Source organism: Bombina bombina, chromosome 4 (assembly GCF_027579735.1).
Source record: "Bombina bombina isolate aBomBom1 chromosome 4, aBomBom1.pri, whole genome shotgun sequence".
Lineage (NCBI taxonomy): Eukaryota > Metazoa > Chordata > Amphibia > Anura > Bombinatoridae > Bombina > Bombina bombina.
In genome coordinates, this window is record NC_069502.1 from 649,919,508 (window position 1) to 649,945,069 (window position 25,562).

At 37.7% G+C, this 25,562-nt stretch overlaps 1 protein-coding gene across 1 annotated transcript in view; it reads right to left on the minus strand.

Annotated features, from left to right (window-relative positions):
• Window positions 1-25,562, minus strand: part of C4H6orf58 (chromosome 4 C6orf58 homolog) — a 103,622-nt gene that overhangs the window by 57,486 nt on the left and 20,574 nt on the right. Inside the window, exons 4-5 of the mRNA XM_053709128.1 lie at window positions 24,616-24,731; window positions 5,461-5,699 (exon numbers count right to left, since the gene is read on the minus strand). Coding sequence (XP_053565103.1) covers window positions 5,461-5,699; window positions 24,616-24,731 — 355 coding nt within the window. The remainder of the gene's footprint in view (window positions 1-5,460; window positions 5,700-24,615; window positions 24,732-25,562) is intronic.

The following is a 25,562-nucleotide window of genomic DNA, read 5'->3' on the forward strand; positions in this document are numbered from 1 at the left end:
TCATACCGGACCGGGTACACATCCCATGACCCTGCAACATGCTCAGCCCTGGGTGCCACTGGCACTCACAGGAAGCTGGGCTGTCCCCAGAGCCACAAGCAGTTAACCCCAGACAGGTCTGGGTGCAAGAACCATAGGGAAAATTACAAAACAAATTAATACAACACACAGAGAAAACCCAGCACTCACTTACAAGCTCTCAGCTAAGATTTAAAAGCAAAAATGGAAAGGTTAGTCACCGCATCTGGCCAAATGGGACAAGCTCAGGTACCACGTCAAGGTCCTTTCCAATACCTGAGACCCTAAAACAGCCACACAATGCAAGCTTTCAAATCCAAACAAACTGAAAACAAGGGAAGGGTGCACAGGAATATGTAACCACCCTAGACATATACAAAACACGGAAGGGAACTGCACTCTCATACCGGACCGGGTACACATCCCATGACCCTGCAACATGCTCAGCCCTGGGTGCCACTGGCACTCACAGGAAGCTGGGCTGTCCCCAGAGCCACAAGCAGTTAACCCCAGACAGGTCTGGGTGCAAGAACCATAGGGAAAATTACAAAACAAATTAATACAACACAGAGAGAAAACCCAGCACTCACTTACAAGCTCTCAGCTAAGATTTAAAAGCAAAAATGGAAAGGTTAGTCACCGCATCTGGCCAAATGGGACAAGCTCAGGTACCACGTCAAGGTCCTTTCCAATACCTGAGACACTAAAACAGCCACACAATGCAAGCTTTCAAATCCAAACAAACTGAAAACAAGGGAAAAGTGCACAGGAATATGTAACCACCCTAGACATATACAAAACACGGAAGGGAACTGCACTCTCATACCGGACCGGGTACACATCCCATGACCCTGCAATATGCTCAGCCCTGGGTGCCACTGGCACTCACAGGAAGCTGGGCTGTCCCCAGAGCCACAAGCAGTTAACCCCAGACAGGTCTGGGTGCAAGAACCATAGGGAAAATTACAAAACAAATTAATACAACACAGAGAGAAAACCCAGCACTCACTTACAAGCTCTCAGCTAAGATTTAAAAGCAAAAATGGAAAGGTTAGTCACCGCATCTGGCCAAATGGGACAAGCTCAGGTACCACATCAAGGTCCTTTCCAATACCTGAGACCCTAAAACAGCCACACAATGCAAGCTTTCAAATCCAAACAAACTGAAAACAAGGGAAGGGTGCACAGGAATATGTAACCACCCTAGACATATACAAAACACGGAAGGGAACTGCACTCTCATACCGGACCGGGTACACATCCCATGACCCTGCAACATGCTCAGCCCTGGGTGCCACTGGCACTCACAGGAAGCTGGGCTGTCCCCAGAGCCACAAGCAGTTAACCCCAGACAGGTCTGGGTGCAAGAACCATAGGGAAAATTACAAAACAAATTAATACAACACACAGAGAAAACCCAGCACTCACTTACAAGCTCTCAGCTAAGATTTAAAAGCAAAAATGGAAAGGTTAGTCACCGCATCTGGCCAAATGGGACAAGCTCAGGTACCACGTCAAGGTCCTTTCCAATACCTGAGACCCTAAAACAGCCACACAATGCAAGCTTTCAAATCCAAACAAACTGAAAACAAGGGAAGGGTGCACAGGAATATGTAACCACCCTAGACATATACAAAACACGGAAGGGAACTGCACTCTCATACCGGACCGGGTACACATCCCATGACCCTGCAACATGCTCAGCCCTGGGTGCCACTGGCACTCACAGGAAGCTGGGCTGTCCCCAGAGCCACAAGCAGTTAACCCCAGACAGGTCTGGGTGCAAGAACCATAGGGAAAATTACAAAACAAACTAATACAACACACAGAGAAAACCCAGCACTCACTTACAAGCTCTCAGCTAAGATTTAAAAGCAAAAATGGAAAGGTTAGTCACCGCATCTGGCCAAATGGGACAAGCTCAGGTACCACGTCAAGGTCCTTTCCAATACCTGAGACCCTAAAACAGCCACACAGTGCAAGCTTTCAAATCCAAACAAACTGAAAACAAGGGAAGGGTGCACAGGAATATGTAACCACCCTAGACATATACAAAACACGGAAGGGAACTGCACTCTCATACCGGACCGGGTACACATCCCATGACCCTGCAACATGCTCAGCCCTGGGTGCCACTGGCACTCACAGGAAGCTGGGCTGTCCCCAGAGCCACAAGCAGTTAACCCCAGACAGGTCTGGGTGCAAGAACCATAGGGAAAATTACAAAACAAATTAATACTACACACAGAGAAAACCCAGCACTCACTTACAAGCTCTCAGCTAAGATTTAAAAGCAAAAATGGAAAGGTTAGTCACCGCATCTGGCCAAATGGGACAAGCTCAGGTACCACGTCAAGGTCCTTTCCAATACCTGAGACCCTAAAACAGCCACACAATGCAAGCTTTCAAATCCAAACAAACTGAAAACAAGGGAAGGGTGCACAGGAATATGTAACCACCCTAGACATATACAAAACACGGAAGGGAACTGCACTCTCATACCGGACCGGGTACACATCCCATGAGCCTGCAACATGCTCAGCCCTGGGTGCCACTGGCACTCACAGGAAGCTGGGCTGTCCCCAGAGCCACAAGCAGTTAACCCCAGACAGGTCTGGGTGCAAGAACCATAGGGAAAATTACAAAACAAATTAATACAACACACAGAGAAAACCCAGCACTCACTTAAAAGCTCTCAGCTAAGATTTAAAAGCAAAAATGGAAAGGTTAGTCACCGCATCTGGCCAAATGGGACAAGCTCAGGTACCACGTCAAGGTCCTTTCCAATATGTGAGACCCTAAAACAGCCAAACAATGCAAGCTTTCAAATCCAAACAAACTGAAAACAAGCGAAGGGTGCACAGGAATATGTAACCACCCTAGACATATACAAAACATGGAAGGGAACTGCACTCTCATACCGGACCGGGTACACATCCATGACCCTGCAACATGCTCAGCCCTGGGTGCCACTGGCACTCACAGGAAGCTGGGCTGTCCCCAGAGCCACAAGCAGTTAACCCCAGACAGACTTTTAAATCTTAGCTGAGAGCTTGTAAGTGAGTGCTGGGTTTTCTCTGTGTGTTGTATTAATTTGTTTGTAATTTTCCCTATGGTTCTTGCACCCAGACCTGTCTGGGGTTAACTGCTTGTGGCTCTGGGGACAGCCCAGCTTCCTGTGAGTGCCAGTGGCACCCAGGGCTGAGCATGTTGCAGGGTCATGGGATGTGTACCCGGTCCGGTATGAGAGTGCAGTTCCCTTCCGTGTTTTGTATATATATATATATATGAATGTCTATTTAAAAATACATAGTACATTTTCCACTATGTGAAGAACATGGAATGTAAAATATATGTAAAACATTTACAATACATGCACAATAAAACACATTATTAAATATTAAAGTTGACTAAAAATGATTTTACAGTGTTTTCAGGTATTTGAGTGGAAAGGGCTCCAATGTATGTTTACATACATACACATATTTAGACATGTATATGTATATATATATATATATATATATATATATATATATATATATATATATATATATATATATATATATATATATATATATATATATATATATATATATACAGTATATTATAGCTCATTCAAATACCTTGTCACATACCATATAGCTTTTAACCCTTATAACTTTTTATTTTTAAAATTTACATGAATATTTTTTATCAGATAGTGTATATATAAATGTAACACTTTATTTTAATGTAATAAAGTTGTGTTTGGTGCAACGTTTACCTAGCCCTAACACTTTAAGCTAGGACTTCAGTCGCAAATCACACCACTATGTCTAGCCGTATAATGAGAAAGGATTAGATCTTTAAAGTAAGAGCTAAAGTTATACTATTTGTATTTATCGATTCAGCAAGTAATTGTGTGCACATTAAAAGCCTTTATTTAATGCTCTATTAGCCTAAAAGCAGGCAGTTTAATTAAAAACACCTAGTCTGTGTTTCAGATACTGTTGTTCAAGTATATGTTTAAATACCAACCACATGAGAACATAACTGTCTTCACTTATACCAGAACTAGGTCAACGTGGTATTTTTTATTACACCGGTACAAAGGGCATCTATAACAGAGCTCCTGCCCTTATACTTTTTTGCAGTAAGGTGACGTCTGGTCTAGTGTGGTCTATAACATACGAGGGATAACATAGGTATTATCCTCTTATTGGTCATCATAACTGTGGGTCAGTAAATAGGTGGATGATACAATGATACAATCCTTCATATAAGTAATTCAGAGAAATGGGTAGAGACTACAGTTAAAATATGCCACATTATTATAATAACTTGCAGATGTGCAGATTAATGACTTTGGTTTAACTTTCAACTTTCAATTGCAATTGTTTCCATTTACCAAGAATCATCCGTTCGTTCATAAATATAGCAAACCTAATGCAACTTATATCATTCAGACTGGTACCTCTTCCTCCAACCCCATAAAAATGTATCAGGGTGAATATAAGATGTGCAGAGTAGAATATGGTCCTGATAAAAATTTGGCACAATATTTCTTTGGTTTATAAATTCACATTATAAAACAGGGGAAATTGAGGCCACATAGAAAAAGCAATAGCATATTTCGGGTTGTAACAAAATGTAAATCAAATGTGACAAAAGCTAATTGTTAAAGATGGAGAGTGGTACTAGTGATGGAACTTGTATTCCACTACTGATTTCTGCCATTGTTTTCCTTTTATAGTCTCTTTCCTTTACCTCCTGGGCAAGCAGTGGACATATGAAAAAGAAATTAAAGGGGCAGTATACACCGTTTTTCATATAACTGCATGTAATAGACACTACTATAAAGAAGATTATGCACAGATACTGATCTAAAAATCCAGTATAAAACCTTTTAAAAACTGACTTAGAAGCTCCCAGTTTACCACTGTTGATGAGGTTAGGCTGGGACCCTACCCCCTCCCCTGCATATGAAAAGATCCATTACACAAACAGGAGCAAGCAGGAATCTGTAGACCTGAGTCTACATCCAATACTTTAGGGCTTGGTTATGAGTCTGATAATTAGCACAATGTTATTAAAAAATAAGCAAAACTATACATTGTTACAAAAACACTCCCAGATTGGCCATACAAATTTATCATCTACAAAACATTTATGCAAAGAAAAATCTATTGTTTAATATCCCTTTAAGGACAGTCGGCCCCATTGAGAAGGCACTAGAATAATGATACTCTATTTCCCTCTCCAGCACTCCCTACAATAATTACTTACAGAATAAACTAGAAGCAATGTTTAAAATGATAATGAAGAACAACATTTAATAAATCTAATAAAAAAATATATTTTAAATAATTTACTCCAGTTTCAGCGGTAACGTCAACTGTGTATATTATGATTTTCCTATAAAACTATTTCAGCAGGGTTGCTGTAACATTTTTAAAAACTTACCAGTGAATGTATTCATTGTATTGATCTTATGTAACATTGATAAGACTCTGTTTTCCTGTTCACTGAAATCAGAAATGCCTGGGGCTACGTCTCCTTCAACTAGGAATCGACTTGGAAGGAAAATTTGAAATTTATTAGTGCTCTCGAAGTTAGTGGGGAAGTGAGTGGCGGCAATGAAGTCAACTGCATTTGACCAGTCCTTTCCAAAGTCTCCTTCCGGTTTTGATAAATACTTTAACCTAAAAAACATATTAAAACATAATGATGAAAGGTAATACAGCACATGCATATACACACACCTATATACAGTACATACACATATTATTATAATATATATTACAGTGGTAAAGCATGTTTGAAAATAGAAATCACAATATTTTTTGCATTATGGTATATAAAAATCCTCTAGTGATTAAAGCTAGATTATGAGTGGCGAGCTGTTGGCGCAATCAAAAAGCGGTTTATCGCGGCTGTTTGCGCACATAAGGTTTTTCGATTATATTGTAATTTGAAAGTAAACACAATCGCTTGAGTGCAATTCAAGTTAACGCTCGTCAGAATATTGCGACCTCAGAGCTCTGGTTAACTGTTTTTATGAAACAAAAAAGTATCACAAAACACATCGAAATACATTTAAAAGTACAGTTACACTCATAACACTTAACACATAATATCTAATAAAAATTGTGATAAAATATTATAAGTGCTCAAAGATATGAGGTACACACACACACACACACATACAGTATATATATATATATATATATATATATATATATATATATATATATATATATAAATACTGTAAGTGCATTAGAGCCCTTTGCAGTCAAGTAGCTGAAAATATGAAAAATCATATTTTTGCAATATTCATATTTAATATGTATTTAATGTAAATATTTCACACTCCACACTTAAGATAATATGTTTGAAGTATTTTTAAATATATATATATATATATATATATATATATATATATATATGTGTGTGTGTTAAAAAAATGGAAGTAGGTATCAGCGCTTGGAGATATTATATGCAGGACTACTTATCTATATCCATATACCCACATATATAGTAGTATGTGTACTGGGCTGATAATATAATGACACTAAATGGATATGTATAAAATAAGTGTTTAATAGTACGACAAATAAAATGTGGCAACTATGCACAAAGTATAAGTAAAAGTCCAAAAGTGAATATACTCTCCACTCACGGAGGTACACTCTAGAAACCAAGTGGTTCAATAACAGTAAACCTCACAAACAAAGTAAGGAGCATAAGCCAAACAGTCACTGAGTCCGTTTGTTAACCCCACAGGCTGAAAGCTATTTTGCTCCGTGTGTGTAAATCTGTAGATATTCAGAGCGGGAAGGCACCAACACTTAATGCACTTAAATTGTGCAACAGCTAATGCGCTATTTCACTCCATGTATGAGTTGGTAAGTCATGACGTGTGGTGGGGGGGCGGAGCATAACGCATTTCACAACACCATTGGTTGCTTCTTTAGAGGTGAGGGCCGCCCCCCCCCCCCCCCAGGCCTTAGATTTCAAGCGTTTGCTACCTGGCAATTTTCTTGTCATAAGCCCCTAATCACCATCTTTATTCCTGGCAAACAAGCAACATTTTTCCACATTGCTGCATCTTTTTACTACAACCTATACATATATGTGTCTATACAAAGAATTATTATATTATTGTATTCATTTATACCTAACCATTATATTTATATAAAAAGTCAATAAATAATCTCATAAAAACAAATATCATCAATCTTATATTGATGTCACTTCCAGTTCCGTGCCACTTCTGCTGTTATACCATTCTCAAATTCCACCAAAATACATGTGCTGTGTCGGTTCCACACTACAATCTAACTTAAGGTGTCACCATTATATAAAATTGCACCTTACAAGAAACAGGTAATCTTTGTGTTGACAATGTATATGTGAATTCCTCGGGTACTGAAACAATCACACATGGGAAAACAGTGCTTTAGCAATATCTTACAAATAAAAATAAAAAAGCTTGGAGGATGGATGCTCGGAGACACAGTACAAGTCTGGCATGGACATAAAAACAAAAAACGTCTAACAATGGTTATATACTACGGAGGAGAATTACCCCTCTTAACTATTGGATTTTAAACAATACAACATATGATCTGAATCAACGATTTATATTTTTAAAATTTTTCAAGTTTTTAAATTTTTCAATTTGGTAATACAGTTCAACCGTAAGCTACCATATAATAAGTAGTATGAACACCGGGCCGCCCAATTGTTTCTTGTTGCAACCTGTGGTACAAGATACCAGAGCTTTTCTACTAGACTCTAGCGAGTTATTACGATTATTAAGAGGGATCCAAGTGGAGAAAGATGATTTATTGGTAGTACTTGATGTTAATAGTCTGTACACGATTATTCCATACCAGTTGGGTTTGGAAACTATGAGGGAACACTTAGGAGCTTTGGATAAATATGTCAGTCCACCCATTGAATTTCTTGTTCAGTTGACTGAATGCTGTCTGACCAAAAATTATTTTAAGTTTGAAAGATCTTTTTTCTCCAGGTGGTGGGCACGGCGATGGGATCGAACATGGCCCCATCGTATGCCAATTTGTTTATGGCAGGTTTTGAGAACGGCAATTTATGCTGTCATGATGTGCCTCAAGTGATTTTTTACAAGAGGTACATCAATGACATCTTAATGATCTGGAGAGGGAGCCCTGAGAGTCTACAGGAGTGGTTCCAAAAATTCAACAACACTGACACTACGGTCAGGTTTATGATGTCATTTACTGATCACCATATTGAATTTTTGGATTTGATGATTACTAAGGAACAGACAAGGCTTGAGACCACCTTGCACTCTAAGCCAACAGATCGCAACTCCCTACTGATGGCCCAAAGCTGTCATCCACCATCTCTGGTTAAAGGGATCATTAAATCACAGTATATAAGGGTCATTAGAAACAATTCTAGCAGACAGAAGGGGGAATCACAGGTACGAGAGATGCAAACTAGATTTGACCAAAGAGGCTATCCTTCTACAGTTCTGGAAGCTGTTAAAGAACAGATCAAGGATATTACACAAGTTTCACTTCTACTGAAGAAGGACCAGCTACAGGACCTTGACAAAAAAGTCATTTTTTCAATTACTTTTGCACCTAATACATCTAAGGTTGGACAATCCATCAGGGAACATTGGCATATTTTACTTTCCGATCCTAAATTGAAATTTGTACAGAATACTCACCATTTGTTCGGATACAGACATAGTACTAACCTCAAGGATCTCTTGGTGATTACAGATCCGGTCAAGAGTTATACCAACGAAGAACGTCAAGGCACACGTAAGGGATGCTTTTGGTGCCCCAATTGCACAACTTGCAACGCTATAATAACCACAAAAAAGTTCAATCATCCACATGGAAACCAAGTATATACCATCAATCATTCAATTTCCTGCACTACATTTGTAGTTTACTTGATCATCTGTCTATGTGGTCTACACTACATAGGAAAGACTCAAGGAACTATACGCAAAATAATGGCGAACCATCGAGCTGCGATCAGCCTTCAAGAAAGGGGAATCCAATCAACCAGTGGCACGCCACTGGCTGACAGCGAAGCATGCTGTGTCTGCTATCAAGTTTATTCTTATTGATCACATCCCAAAGTTGACCCAAGGAGGGAATAGGAATAAACTGCTTCTAAGAAGAGAGGCAGAATGGATGTTCCGATTAGGAACACTGTACCCCAAGGAACCCAACTCTCCACCTGATTTTGGTGCTTTGTCATGATGTGGTACTAAGTTTAGTGGCAAGTAGTGTTTGCATGGGCCGACTAGGACCTTAGCACCAGCAGGTTGTGGATGGGGACTGAGGGGGTGGCTTTCCGCCTCTTGGTGGGATACCTACCCCTTTCTACAGTCTAGTGTGTTGCTGAGGGTGACGTGGATCATTTCGATTCATGTTGTCCACCACTTTGCACTCCCTAGACCTTGGTGGCGGTGTTATCGGTCCTGATACGACCCTTTCTCACTGTGACTACGCTGTTCATACTACTTATTATATGGTAGCTTACGGTTGAACTGTATTCCCCAATTGAAAAATTGCAAAACTTGAAAAATTTGAAAAATATAAATCGTTGATTCAGATCACATGTTGTATTGTTTAAAATCCAATAGGTAAGAGGGGTAATTCCCCACGTAGTACATAACCATTGTTAGTGGGTTTTGGTTTTTATGTCCATGCCAGACTCGTACTGTGTCTGCGAGCATCCATCCTTCAAGCTTTTTTATTTTTATTTGTAAGATATTGCTAAAGCACTGTTTTGCCATGTGTGATTGTTTCAGTACCCGAGGAATTCACATATATATTGTCAACACAAAGATTACCGGTTTCTTGTAAGGTGCAATTTTATATCATGGTAACACGTTAAGTTAAATTGTAGTGTGGAACCAACACAGCACATGTATTTTGGTGGAATTTGAGAATGGTATAACAGCGGAAGTGGCGCACTTCAGTGTTACCCAGAACCGGAAGTGATGTCACTTCCGGTCATCAGACATAAACAAATAGCTGTTAGACGCTGACAACATGGTGGAATCAGTTAGAGATAGTTACACTTGGTTTATGTTTTATACACAATGATGTTTTGTTTATTTTAACGCACAAGATATAATTAAGAAGTTGAGTTTATATTTTCCATTTTTTTAATTGAGCTGATACCAGAAGTGATTGTTGGTGAGCACTTCCGGGTTCACTTAGTTTTACACCGGATATGATGTCATTTTGGTGCCTTTTTTGGACAGGAAATGGGAGGTTACTGTGTGTTTGTACACTTATTTAAGCACATTTGTTTGTATACACTTTATGTTCTGAGGAAGGGGAGGTTTACTCCCCGAAACGTCAATAAATTTTGACTTCATGTTTGAAAAAATCCTAGTTTGTTCTTGTCTTTTGGTGAAGCTATATTTTTTACACTGAACAACCGGGTGGTTGAGGGCAGATTCACATAAAGCTGGATATATATATATATATATATATATATATATATATATATATATATATATACACATATATATGCTGTGAATTAAAGTAATTCCCTTGACAAAGGTCCAGCGCCTGGACCAAAACGTTGGGATGAGTTTGTGAAAATAAAAGACAAGTGAGTTACAAAAAGCTGTGTTGCGAGGTGTGTGAAGCTGTTTTTTTAAATATATATATATAAATATATATATATATACATATATATAGGGGTCAAGTAGAACGGGAACGCATGGGAACGGAGTTCCTGCACTATTTTTGCAGGAGGAACTAAGTTCACTCTGGACAAAAAACAGAAACTCTTCAGTAAACACTGCTGCTGCTGGTGGCAGGAGCTGGAGCACAGTCTGGTTAGAGGGATAGCAAGATCCTCTAGTAATGGGCAGTAACACTTCCTACAATACACTAAATGCAAGCCTGTCAGTGGTCTTGCTGTGTGATCACCTCTCACTGTGTGAAACACATGGTGCTTACATTTTTGTGTGGCTACTCTGGGGTTATTTAGCTCCCCTCAGCAGAAATAGGACTATTGCACCTTAAGTGGGTGAGACTCTGTGAGAGAGGAGGCTTCTCAGGCCCAAAGGCAACCAATCAACCCTTCATTGGTTTTAATTTGCTTTCATTAACCAAAGTGTATAGATTATATACATATAAGTGTGCGTGTGCATGTAAGTAATTGTGTGTGTAAAACAATATTAATTGTAAGTAGGGGTAGAAGTCTTGGTGAGTTCCCACACTTTTTGGTAGGACTTGACCCCTGTATATATATATATATATATATATATATATATATATATATATATATATATATATATATATGTGTGTGTATATAGACCTTGACGTGGTACCTGGGCTTATCCCATGTGGCCAGATGCGGTAACTAACTCTTCCATTTTTGCTTTTAATCTTAGCTGAGAGCTTGTAAGTGAGTGCTGTACTTTCTCTGTGTGCTGTATTAATTTGTTTTGTAATTTTCCCTATGGGCTTTGCACCCAGACCTGTCTGGGGTTAACTGCCTGTGACTCTGGGGACAGTGCAGCTTCCTGAGGGTGCTATGGTACACCCAGGGCTGTGCATGTTGCAGGGTCATGGGATGTGTACCCAGTCCGGTCTGAGAGTGCAGTCCCCTTCCGTGTTTTGTATATGTCTAGGGTGATTACATAAGCCTGTGCACCCTTCACTTGTTCCCAGTTTGTAGGTTTGAGAGCTTGCATTATGTGGCTGTTTAGGGACTCAGGTTTTGGAAGAGACCTTGACATGGTCCCTTATCCCATTTGGCCAGATGCGGTAACTAACTCTTCCATTTTTGCTTTTAACTTAGCTGAGAGCTTGTAAGTGAGTGCTGGACTTTCTCTGTGTGCTGTATTAATTTGTTTTGTAATTTTTCCTATGGGCCTTGCACCCAATCCCAGACCTGTCTGGGGTTAACTGCCTGTGACTCTGGTGACAGTGCAGCTTCCTGAGAGTGCTATTGTGCACCCAGGGCTGTGCATGTTGCAGGGTCATGGGATGTGTACCCAGTCCGGTCTGAGAGTGCAGTCTCCTTCCGTGTTTTGTATATGTACATATACATACATATACATATTTAGACATGTGTATGTATTTATCTCAGTGTTAAAGCCCTTGGCAGGTCTTTTTGTCCCTAACACCTGAGATCTCATATCTTTGAGCCCTTAAAAATGTGTTTAAGTATTTTTATCAGTGTTATTATGATTGTAACTGTACTGCACAATGTATTTTTTATGTGTTTTAATGTACAACTTTTTTGACTCGCATAACAGTTTACCAGAGCTCTGAAGTTGAGCTATCATGATGCTTGTTAAATTCATTTGTGCTCAAGAGAACATGTTTACTTTCAACTTGTAATACACGAGTTACCTCAGAAGTGTGCAAAGAGCTACGATAAATCCATAATAAATCCAGTTAGTGTTCCTCTCCTAATCTAGCCCTTAAAGGGATATGAAACCCAACATTTTTCTTTCATGGTTCAGATAGAGCATACAATTTTAAACAAGTTTTTAATTTGCATCTATTTTCAAAGAAACATATGCTTAGGAGCTGGCCCATTTCTGGAACACTAAGCGATCAATTTATCAAGCCCTTCGTCTGCCTTATAAGAATGTCATCAAGCACGTTTTATGATTTAAAGGGAACCACAACACCTGCTTGACATATTCTAAACTAACGTTTTCTAATTGTGCAAAATTAACTAACTCACAATGCTGTATGCAGTCTTTTCATCTTACTGCATGTTTTGTAGATAAAAGCTTTTTAATTAAACTTTGATCTGCAGCATTGGATGTACTATGTATGCTGACATTTTTAAAGTACGTTCCACAACAGTGGGTCACATGATGCACACGGCACCAGCTATTACTAAATCATAGTGTGCCCTGTAGTGTCTCAGAAGAACGGATTCAGGCACTGTTATGTTTATAAATAGCACGAGCAGGGAAGGAAGTATGAGGGGGGAGGAGAGGTGTAGAGGGAGGCACAGGGGAAAAAAAAGGCTTTGGAGATCATATGTAAGGTAGATGGAATGCAAATGTCTCTCGTTACAATTTTTTATGCAGCGTGCGTTTACTTTCTTTCTTCCCCCTGTGCCTCCTTGGCCCACTGTTGTGGGACATACGTTACAAGATGGCAGCATACATAGCAAATCCAATGCTGCTGATCAACGTTTAAATTGTAAAGCTTTTATCTACAACAGAATGTGGTAAGATAAAGACTGCATACAGAATTAAAGTTAGTTTATTTTGAATAATCAGAAAAAGTTAGTTTAAAACATTTCACGCAGGTTGTGGTTCCCATTAAAGTTGGCTCTTTGCTGCTCTATGGAGAGTTTGAGAGGGGCCTATATAAATCATATCGGCTCTCCTAACAAATTGTTCACATTGGCCTAGATTACGAGTTTTGCGTTACAGTGCGGTACAGCTATACCTCTGAAAAATTGGCCATTGTGCGTGTATTGGTCGGTAATGCATATTACGAGTTGCGGCGGTATAGCTATACTGCAAGCATTTTAACCTGCAACGCAAAGTCCATTCCGCACTCGAAAAATGACGTTTGAGTGCGTGATTTTCCATAGCGCCATATTACAGGTTATGCGGTCCAGCTAAAATGCTTGCGTTACAGCCTATACTGACACGATCCATCCCGCTATCTGAGACCAGTAGATATGGATTTTGCAAAACAAAAATGTTTCACAAAACTCATAACTAAAATGTTACAAAGTACATTAACCCATAAACTACCTATTAATCGCTAAGCCGCCACCCTCCCGCATCACAACTACTATATTACACCTATTAAGCCCTAATCTGCCGCCCACCCACATCGCAACTATTAAATAAACCTATTAACCCCTAATCCACCGCTCCCCGACATCGCCAACACGAAATAAAATTATTAACACCTAATCCGCCTCCCCGGACATCACCAACAACTAATTAAAGACATTGCCAACGCTAAATAAAGTGATTAATCCCTAATCCTCTACTCCCGACATCGCCGACACTAAATTAACTCCTAAATTGCCGGCCCCCACAACATAACTAATAAATAAACCTATTAACCCCTAAACCGCTGGAACCCCACATCGTAAAAAAACCTAAATTAAACTATTAACCCCTAAACCTAACACCCCCTAACTTTAAATTAAAAGTTACAATATAACTATCTTAAAATAAATAAAAACTTACCTGTGAAATTAAAAAATAAATAAGATTCAACTATAAATTAACCTAACATAACTATTCTAATAAAATAAAAAAACTACCAATTAAAAAACCTAAATTAGAAATTTAAAACAACCTAATGCTACGAATAAAATAAAAAATCTAGCATTACAAAAAATAATAAACACTAAATTATGAAAAATAAAAAACTTTAAGATTACAAAAACTAAGAAACAAAATTATAAAAATAAAAACAATTACACCTAATCTAATAGCCCTATAAAAATAAAAAAAGTCCTCCCAAAATAAAAACACCCCCTAACCTACAATAAACTACCAATAGCCCTTAAAAGGGCTTTTTGTAGGGCATTGCCCTAAGTTAAACAGCTCTTTTACCTAGAAAAAAAAATACAGTCCCCCCAACAGTAAACCCCCCCACCCAACCAACCCCCCAAAATAAAAAAAACCTAAGCTACCCATTGTCCCTAAAGGAGCATTTGTATGGGCATTGCCCTTAAAGGGGCATTCTGCTCTTTTACTGCTCTTAAAAGGGCATTCAGCTGTTTTGCAGTGCCCAAAGCCCTAATCTTAAAAAAAAACACCATAAAAAAAAATAACACTAACCACAGAATATCTACTCACGGTTCCTGAAGTCCAGACATCCATCTCCATCCAGGCGGAGAGAAGTCTTCATCTAGGCGGCGACATCTTCATCTATCGTTAGGGCTTCTTCTAGCTTCATCCCAGCGGCGTGGAGCAGACCTATCCAGGACAGGCGATGACATCCTGCGTCCTCTTCATACGATCACTACCGTACACTGAAGTTGAATGCAAGGTACCCGTTTAAAAATGGCATACCTTGTATTTCTATTGACTGATTTGATTCTTCAAATTCAAATCAGCCAAAAGGATGAGAGCTACTGAATTCCTATTGGCTGATATGAACAGCCAATAGGATGAGAGCTACTGAAATCCTATTGGTAACATCAAGCACTCCTTTATAGAGACCCAATCTATTGACTATCTGGGTATCAGATTAAGCACAAATCCTTAGGAGTGGTATCATTTAAATTTTCCCAAGTGCTTCAACAATTGCATAAATAAATTGGAGGATTTGTTTAACCTACCGATTTCTCTCTTCGCACGTGCCATGTTGATTAAAACATTAATATTTCCAAAATTGCTATATCTAATACAAAATATTCTGGTATTTATATCTAAAGCAGATATTAAAAGATTTAACAAAGCTTGCTCCAGGTTCATCTGGAAAGGATTTGACACACAAAAATAACAAGGGCACTATATAGGCAAACTCCTCATTGGTTTCAATTATTTTGGATACTATATTTAATTTTAGTATCACTATATTATATTCCTTTTGAGGAGTGGTGCTAGCATCTAATACTGAACTTACAAGGCAAATTGGGATAGAATCCCTGGAAAGAAATGCTATATAGCACTCTCTGCCCAGACTGGGGTAGAGCCACTGATACAGTTTAAAATTTAACTTTTATTTCTTTACTTTAAAAAGATGGGTGGACATGAACAGGTTAAAATCATTCTATCTCAAATTGCTAATGACAATTTTTTCCGGTTGTTATTAACTTATTCAGGAGACCGGTTGATTCTTTGATATTTGTTGTGTTATTCTATTGATATATAGAAACAGAAATCGTTCCAGCTGGTGCAATAAAAGACTTTTATTTGTGCAAACAGGGATAAAGAAGCGACGTTTCAGGCCCACACTTGGCCTTTTCTCAAGCTTAACCAAACATTAGTGAACAAACATTTAAATAGCCCTAATGGCGCCAAATATTGTGATTGAAAAGTGATACAATGCTGCCCTCTAGTGGAAAACCATCATTTAACATACAAATATGTATCAAAGTGCACATTAATGGCCTCCATCCTGCCACCTAGTGGATCAACATCATATTATTAAACAGTTATATCTCTCATATCATATGTGAAAAAATTCTTATTCTATATTAAAAATTGATCAACATTACAAAATTGCATATTAATAAAAAATATAATAAAATACATTGCGAATTTCATTAATGCTTTTAGTAACCACAATATATTGAATTAAAAAATGTATCAAGCGTATCCTAGATGTATCAATCATATTTGATATAGTTATTTCAATCAGTTAACTTCATCTTTATTTTGATTTTCAATTCATCACTATATGGATGCACTCATATAATTGGTCAATATTGGCTATTCAACATAGTGTATCTATTTAAATTTATAGAGACATTTAATCTCATGCTAATTAGTATTTACATTAGAATGCACATTCATTTATATAGTATAATATTACAAAAAAAGTCCTATACTTATTTCATTTTATTAAATTTTATTGGATTCTATTTAAAATGGATTTTATTCAGTCACCAAAAGGCAGTCCAATTGCATTCTCTATTTAAACCTCTGGGCCATAAAGTACCTAATTCATTGATCCAGAATGTTTCTCTCCTAGTTAATATATTCTCCTTATCACCCCCTCTTCTAGGTGTATTAACTCTTTCAATGATTTGGAAACGTAATTGACTTATTCTATGGCCCGCCTTTATGAAGTGTCCAGCCACTGGAGCATCCTTTTTACCACAACGAATATTTAACTTGTGCTCAGAAATTCTTTCTCGTGCTTCCCTGGTCGATTGACCAATATACATCAAGGAACACGGACATTTAATTGCATAAATAATATATTCTGACCTACAAGTCAAATATTCATTTATGGATTACTTTCTGCCTGTATATGGGTGACAAAAGGTATCACCCTTAATCATAGAGTTGCAATTAATGCAAGATAGACACGGGAAACATCTTTTCCGTTTTTGACCAGTTATTGTACCCTGAATTTGTTTTTTCTTTGCCCCAATGTCTGCTTTCACCAATTTATCTTTAGTATTAGGGCCACGCTTATAGGCTAACATAGGTGGTATTGAAAAGGCCCCTATACCTGGGTGACACTTAGATAGAATGTACCAATATTTACGAATGATTTTATTAATTTGGTGACTTCTTGTATTATACTGAGATATAAATTTAATCCTCTCTAAATTTTTAGAATAATTCATGTTCTTTGCTTTCCCTACTGTTTTGGATCTGTTACTATTTAAGCTCAAATCTTGTTTTATGACTTCAATCAATGCCTTTGGATAACCTCTTGAGATAAATTTATCTGACATTTCCTTTAGGCGAACCTCCTTAATGGTAGGATCTGACACGATCCTATCAACCCTAAGGAGTTGACTTTTCGGGACAGCCTTAAAGGTGGTGGGTGGGTGAAAACTCTCAAACCATAATGTGTTATTTTTATCAGTAGGTTTGGAATAAATATCAATTTTCAAACCATCCACCCCTTTATATACTTTAGTATCCAAAAATTGGATACTAAATAGGAAACTAGTGAGATGATAAACGTAAGAATAAAAGAATATAAATGGACAATACAACTAATAACCTCTGAATACTAGTGATACCAAAATTGGGGTAATTGTGCATAAACGTAATAAAGTGAAGTGAATTGCACAACACAAAATCACACAACCCAGGTCTACGTGTAAATGTGAATTTAGTTTGATAATCCTTCCTGCCACCCAAGTCAAAATTCAATCAATTCAACACCAATACTAGTCTTAACAAATATATGAGACATCAAAACACCAGCAATACCCATTACAGGGCTCTTATTAGCCTCACTTTATAAATATAAGGGAGTACCGACTGACTCAATAGAATAACACAACAAATAACAAAGAATTAACCGGTCTCCTGAATAAGTTAATAACAACCGGAAAAAATTGTCATTAGCAATTTGAGATAGAATGATTTTAACCTGTTCATGTCCACCCATCTTTTTAAAGTAAAGAAATAAAAGTTAAATTTTAAACTGTATCAGTGGCTCTACCCCAGTCTGGGCAGAGAGTGCTATATAGCATTTCTTTCCAGGGATTCCTTCCCAATTTGCTTTGTAAGTTCATCTGGAAAGGAGCTAAGCCCTGGATAGCCCTTGAGCGTCTTATGAAGCCTAGATTCTCGGCAGGTTTCGCTCTACCCAATATCAAAGATTACAACTTAGCTGCTCTGGTCAAATTTGCGATAGATTGGATCACCGAGAAGGAACAGGTCACATTCTTGAAATATGAATCTGAACGCTATACTCCACTGCCCGCTAAGGTCCCTGCCATTGAATATTTGTAGCTTAATAACAATTAAAAATATGGATTATCCAGGAGAGATTTCTATGCCTATTTACAGATTAGGCACTTTTTCTCCGGGTTAAAACAGGAATATAGTTTAGATTGGTCTCTGGGTGACTTATCTAGCAGAATCAATTTATATCGCAACGGGATATACTCTATTACCCCACTATATTCTATTCTGAACTGCTCCTTCCCTTTGATCTATTGGAATATGTAAAAAACAAGTGGACAAAGTATTTTCCAAATATTAGTACACAAGACATTTTAGACAGCCTCAGATTAATAGATAAATCGTGGGTTCTGACGCCCTGGCAGGAGTCGCACTTAAAATTGATTTATATGGCCTATTTAACAACAAACTAACAACAAATGACCTAACTAGATGGTATAAATCAAATATCTATTGTTCAAGATGTAGGGCCAACTCTTATTTTCCACTGTTTTTGGGATTGTCCTAAAATCACAAAATTTTTGGGAAAAATTAATCATTGGATGAATTCAGTCTTATTATTAGAGTTCTCAATCCGAGCACAGGTTGTTTTTTTTCTAACTAAGTTCCAGGGTATATATAATAATTAATACAGTAATATTTTTGGCACGCAACCTCATTCTAAGAACTTGGAAAGGTCAGTCGGCTCCAAAGTTCTCAACCCTCAAACAAGCTGTGATTACTAAATGCTCGGGGGGATCAGTATTGATTACAGAATCTGACCAATGCACACCTGGCTGCATATTTAAAAAAAATGGACTGGGTTTGTTCGCACCCTTCCTGAGAGAGTGCAAATTCAATTAATGAAACCGTTAAAAAATTCTATCTACAGTATGTTGAACTGAATATCTACACTGGGCACCTGCCCAATGTATGGTTAGGACTATAGGGATAAGGATTTCCCTAACCAGTGCGCCTCCTTATTTTATTTTATTTTATTTTATTTCATTTCATTTCATTACCACACTAGTCTACCCCCCCCCCCCCTTCTTTTCTCTTCTCCTCTTTTTTTCTGTGTATTATTGTTTGATGTTATTGTCTTATCTCTATTGTGGATGGTAGTTTTTGGTGACCAATCGATTGTTAAATGTTATTTAGGGAATTGTTTAATTTCATTTTAAAATACCAACAGGCAGGTTACAAGACATTTAACATATTTGGTTTTTGTATTCGTTTTTATTATTCATGACTTGAAACATGTATGTTTACTCCTTTATTTTGATGTCCTGCGAGACGTCAACTTTACAATTGACATGCTGTACCCAGTGTTGGCTTTAAATAAATGATTTAAAAAAAAAAGAAATTCTATTGGCTGTTCAAATCAGCCAATAGGATTTCAGTAGCTCTCATCCTATTGGCTAATTTGAAGAATTTGGGCACTGTAAAAGAGCTGAATGCCCTTTTAAAGGTTTTACTGTTGGGGGGACTTTTTTTTGATAATTTCGTTTATTAATTTTTGTAATCTTAGAGTTTTTTATTTTTCGTAATTTAGTGTTTATTATTTTTTGTATTGTTAGATTTTTTGATTTTTTTTCGTTGTATTAGGTTTTTTTAAATTTGTAATTTAGTTTTTTTTTAATAGTAGTTATTATAAATGTTATTAGAATAGTTATGTTAGGTTAATTTATAGTTTAATCTTAGTTTTTTTTATGTCACAGGTAAGTTTTTATTTATTTTAAGATAGTTATATTGTAACTTTTAATTTAAAGTTAGGGGGTGTTAGGTTTACAGGTTATTAGTTAAATTTAGTGTTTTGCGATGTGGGGGTCTGGCGGTTTAGGGGTTAATAGGTTTATTTATTAGTTTCGATGTGGGGGTCGGTGGTTAAGGGGTTAATAGGTTTATTTAGTGTCGGCGAGCGGCGGATTAGGGGTTAATCACTTTATTTAGCATTGGTGATGTCGGGGAGCAGCGGATTAGGGGTTAATCACTTTATTTAGGTGTTGGCGATGTGGAGGGCCGGTGGTTAAGGAGTTAATAGGTTTATTTAGTGTCGGGGAGCGGCGGATTAGGGGTAAAATCAATTTATTTAGCATCTGTGATGTCAGGGAACGGCGGATTAGGGGTTAATCACTTTATTTAGGTGTCGCCGATGTCGGGGGAGGCGGATTAGGGGTTAATAATTTAATTTAGTGTCGGCGATGTCGGGGGCGGTGGACTAGGGGTATTTAAAAATATATATTTTTTTTTCATTTAATTTTTATTGAGATTTTTGGCAAGTACAGTATATAACTTTTGTCCATTTACAACAGCATGGAATATACATAATATATGCAGGTTGACATGGTAAATAATTAGCTATACAACAGGTATGTAAGCTTATAACGACAATGATAGTAAACACAAGTATTTTCTTGAAACATGTATGTCCATAAACTCTCCTTTACAGGGACTAGTAAATATATTGTTAAACAGGTGTCTAAAAGATATGCCCTTGTGTATGACAATCCATGTCTATGTATTAAAATGTAATAAAACATTTTCAATTATAATATTTCTAGACATATATCCATTAGACATCTCAAGTTTCAACCATTGAATAAGTAAATGAACTTAGTGCAATGAAATCTCATCTTTGGTGGGGTTAACTTTAACATACCTCCCATGCTGCATGAGGCCGCTCTTAGACCCCAATGAAGATATAGGGCACGGGGGAGGAGCTCAACTGATAGAGACGGTCACTCTTGGATCAATGATTAAAATTAACTAGCAGTAATTCAGCGGACAAGAGCTGCTCTGTATTGGGGGGGCGGAGTTGCTATGAGAATTAGTAAATATTATGAGACGAGTGCGAGAGAGGAGGTTGATGAGAGAGTTCAGGTCTAGTGGTAAGTGGGGTGAAGGCAGCTAGAAGAGGGCTATGGGGGAGTGAATGATAAGTGGTTAGTGTGAGTGTATAAGAAACCAAAGGAAATGAGAGGATGAGCTAGGAAGGATGGGTAATGATTAGAGACAAGGAGGTTGGGACTATATTGGATTTTGGGATAAGGTCTTATAATGGGGGCGAGGAGGAGGTACTGGAAAGTACCCCGCCATGATGGGACAGAGAATGGCGATGAAGTAGGGGATAGGTTGCAGCTATTTGAAAATTAAGGGGAAAGGAGTAATAGACCTACCAGTAAGTTAGGACCGTATTAAGTAAAGGCACTTGATGTGACCTTAGAAAGAACACCTAAACCATAGGAATAGTATTGGACCTGGGAAACAAATAACATTTTGGTTAACCATAATAAAACAGTTAGGGTATATTCTTAAGTCCCCTGGAAAAATAGCTTAGGTGAGTCTGATGTATGTTTAGACTGAGACTACCAACATAACATTCTAGGAACTGAAGATAGGATATAAGTAGAGAACATTAATGTAACAAAGACACCTTTCTAAACACATTGGCAAAAGTGTTCAAATTCACAAAAATCTAACAAGGGAAGCTAGACATATATAACTGGACCTCTCTTTGAACTTAAATGTTCCATCGGGAAAAGGGACTGCTTTTGGGCCCGCTTAGGGCATGGAACTGTAATATATGGTATGATTGTATTCTGTAGTGTTGTATATTATAAGTTATGTAAAGGCTATATATAATATGGGGAAGTAGTTATCCTCTTCAAATCATAAAATGAAATTTTGATCATGCAGAATGGTATAGCATAACATGGGAGGAGGATCTAAAATATCTCTAGGTAAACAAGAGTAGAATAATAACATAGTAGCAGACATTATTGACAAAGTAGCATAGAATACTATCATTTTATATGACTTTGATCGAAATAACCCCTAACTTAATGTATTCTTGTAGAATATGTAGGGGGTCATAAGCAATATATTTATATATGCCTGGATTGAAATAAAAATCAAAGGAAAGAACATGGGACACTAGTATAAATTTAAGAGATATAGTTTATATCGACAGGGTGGATAAGGAATTCTACGTGTGTGATATTGTTCAATATTGAGACTCAAAGTAGAGTATGTCTTGTGATATTGAGTAACAGACTTGGGTAGGCAAATACTCTAGAAATAACTTGTAGACATCAGACAATATGGGCCTGATCTTGGGTTCAGTATATTCTAATGGTGACCTTTAGATGTATATATTCCCACAAACATAGATAACTATATGTTATGATTGTCCTTAACAGCAGTGTGGAATTCTGTTATGAGTGTTATAATAAATGCAACCAATGACAATTAATAAATAAAAAGCAGAGGGTCTCAGTTATAGATGCTATGTGGGGATGGAGAAATTCCAGTAGGTATGTTAAAACATGTTTGTAATTGAGTAGCTAGTACTTATAAGGGCTGAGGCGACTGCTACAGGTACATGTCAGTTTTAAGTACTAAATCTCCATGCAAAAGAAAAAAACAAATACATATTAAACTATTAAAGAGATTGCTATCAGTCTACCTTATGTATTAGAACACATCAATTGCCTAAGAGTTATCGATCAATGTAATGAGAAGTTACGTTTAACAATTAACATACAAAAATTAAGAGGTAAAATAAGCAAAAGGAGAAATAAAAACATGTAAATAGCCCACAGGTCCAGCACATAGAGCCATTAGTTGGACACCAAGTCACAGTCTAAGCAGAGAGTGTTTAAGTTAGCTGGTTTTTAACCTCTATGCTGAGGTAAAGAGGGGTAAGTAATATGTACCAGAATTTGGGCTCCCCCAACTCTCTTGCCATAGTCCACATGAATCCACAAACAGCCGTAGAACTATATGCCATCTAGTAATCTGCCAGGGAAATTAGTCACTCCTGAATCTGCTGAGAAGGGATATATTGTTATCAGCAGATTTGAAGATCCGGATGAAGCGCTCAGCGCTGGGGTATTTTTGAGGGACTGAGGAACTTGCAAGCCCTCTCCAGATTGCTGTCACAGAAGATGGAAGTGTAGGAGATCGATCACAAATCTCCACAATCTCCATAGTGCTCTCTTCTCATGCACCATAGTCTCCAGTCCTCTGCCGGGGATCGGCCACATCCCCCATGGCAGGGGCCAAGGCAAGGGGCACGGGTATATCTGAGCTAAGGCGTAAAGATCGCTGCGTCTAGAGCTTAAATTTCTCAATCTAGATTAGGTCGAATAACTGCAACACTAGAGTGGTGTAGTGAGGCTTGACTGCATGGAGTTTCTGTAGGCCGTCTGCATCTCCTATGTCCCAGCGTGTCCTCAGAATTAGTGATGTGGAGTACAGAAGATCTCACCAACTCTTTTAAAATGATGAGAATCAAGCTAGAAACTGTAGACGATCATTTTATAGGTAAAAACTCTAATTTTACATTGTTTTGGAATCAGGAGCTCTTTGGCAGTGCGTCCTATGGCTTCGGCAGTTGACTCTGCCCCCGGACTAGGGGTATTTAGACTAGGAGGTTATAATTGGATGTTAGGTTTAAACGTAACTTTTTTTTCCCTATAGACATCAATGGGGTTGCGTTATGGCAATTAGCCATTTCGCAATCGCAGGTGTTAGTTTTTTTCTAAGACTCTCTCCCCATTGATGTCTTTGGGGGAAAGCGTGCACAAGCACGTAAACTCATCCCTTGGCTTTTGTGCGGTATGGAGCTTATCGCACAATACCACACAGCACCAGGAGGTTTTTCAGTAACTTGTAATGGCAGTGCTATGGAAAGTATGGTACCGCTAATTTTATTGCATTTTTTACGCACCTGGGATAGCGCAAAAGTCATAATCTAGGTGATTGTTTGTAATCAATGCATGTGTACAATTTTTCAGCATCGGCCTATTTATAAATGTTTTTATTTATTTATTTATTTATTCATTTTCTTTAAATTCTGAGCATATTGCTTATGGAAGTTTCTCTTAAAGGGACATGAAAGTCAAAATGAAACATTCATGATTTAGAAAGGGCATGTCATTTTAAGAATTTTTTTACATTCACTTCTATTATCAAACTGACTTTGTTTGCTTTGTATCCTTTGTTAAAAAAAGCATATGTACATACCCTCAGCAGCATCAATATACTACTGGAGCTAACTGTTGATTGGTAGCTACATGCATTTGTCTATTGTCATTGGCTCATCAGATTCATTCAGCTAGTTTCCAGTAGTGCATTGCTGCTTTTGGACCTTACTGTTTACTCCCTTTGCAGAGGTTTAACATATAATTATATTTAAGCAAAAGTATAATGATAAAATGTACTTTTATGTCCCTTTAATCATTGTCTTCTTAAAGAACACGTTGCTCTTGACTTACCTTTTAGAGCACCGTGGAAGAGCTGTGCCAAGAGATTCAATATGTGCTTTCCACATGTAAAATAATAAATCATCTTCTTTCAATGTGTCAGATACAGGGCTTGGTGTCTTTAAAAACTACACAAAAAGAGCAATTCCAATTAGTACTTGATTATAAGTAAAGAGTATATATACATTGCTATTATTTAAATGTATAGACAATATTGGTCCCAGAAAAAAATAAAATGCTCAATTTATATGTAGTGGAATGACATAGCACAAACACATAAATAGCTAAAGTAGAATTAGTAACTGTAAAATATACTGTACAAAGACAATTCAGTTAGCCTAATTGGCTATAAAATTAAAACATTAAAGGGGCAGTAAATGTTAAAATTTTCTTTGCATTTATATACGTGAAGACATATACAGTATAATGTCACTTTTATTATTATTATTATTATCCATTATTTGTAGAGTGCCAACAGATTCTGCAGTGCTATAAACAAATGTGGAGTACAACAAAACATTTATAGGGATCAAATGGGTAGAGGCCCTGCCAAGAGTCGCACTGTGGTAGTCAGCTCTTAAGAAGGTGATCTACAAACAGCTGGACTCTTAGGTTTACATGATAAGGGGATTCAGGGGATAGCAATGGCGGAGAGGAACTGGTATAAAGAAAGGTTAGCGTAGGTTGTATGCATCCCTGAACAGTAGAGTCTTTAGGGAGCGCTTGGAGCTTTCTAAACTAGGGGAGAGTTTTGTGGAGCAAGGCAGAGAGTTCCACAATATGGGAACCAGTCTGGAGAAGTCCTGTAAACAGGAATGTGAGCAGGTAACAAGAGAGGAGGAGAGGAGGAGGTCATGAGCAGAGCGAAGGGTATGGGAGGGACAGTATCTGGAGACAAAGTCTGAGAAATAGGGGGGAGCAGTGCAGTTGAGGGCTTTGTATGTCAGAGTGAGAATTTT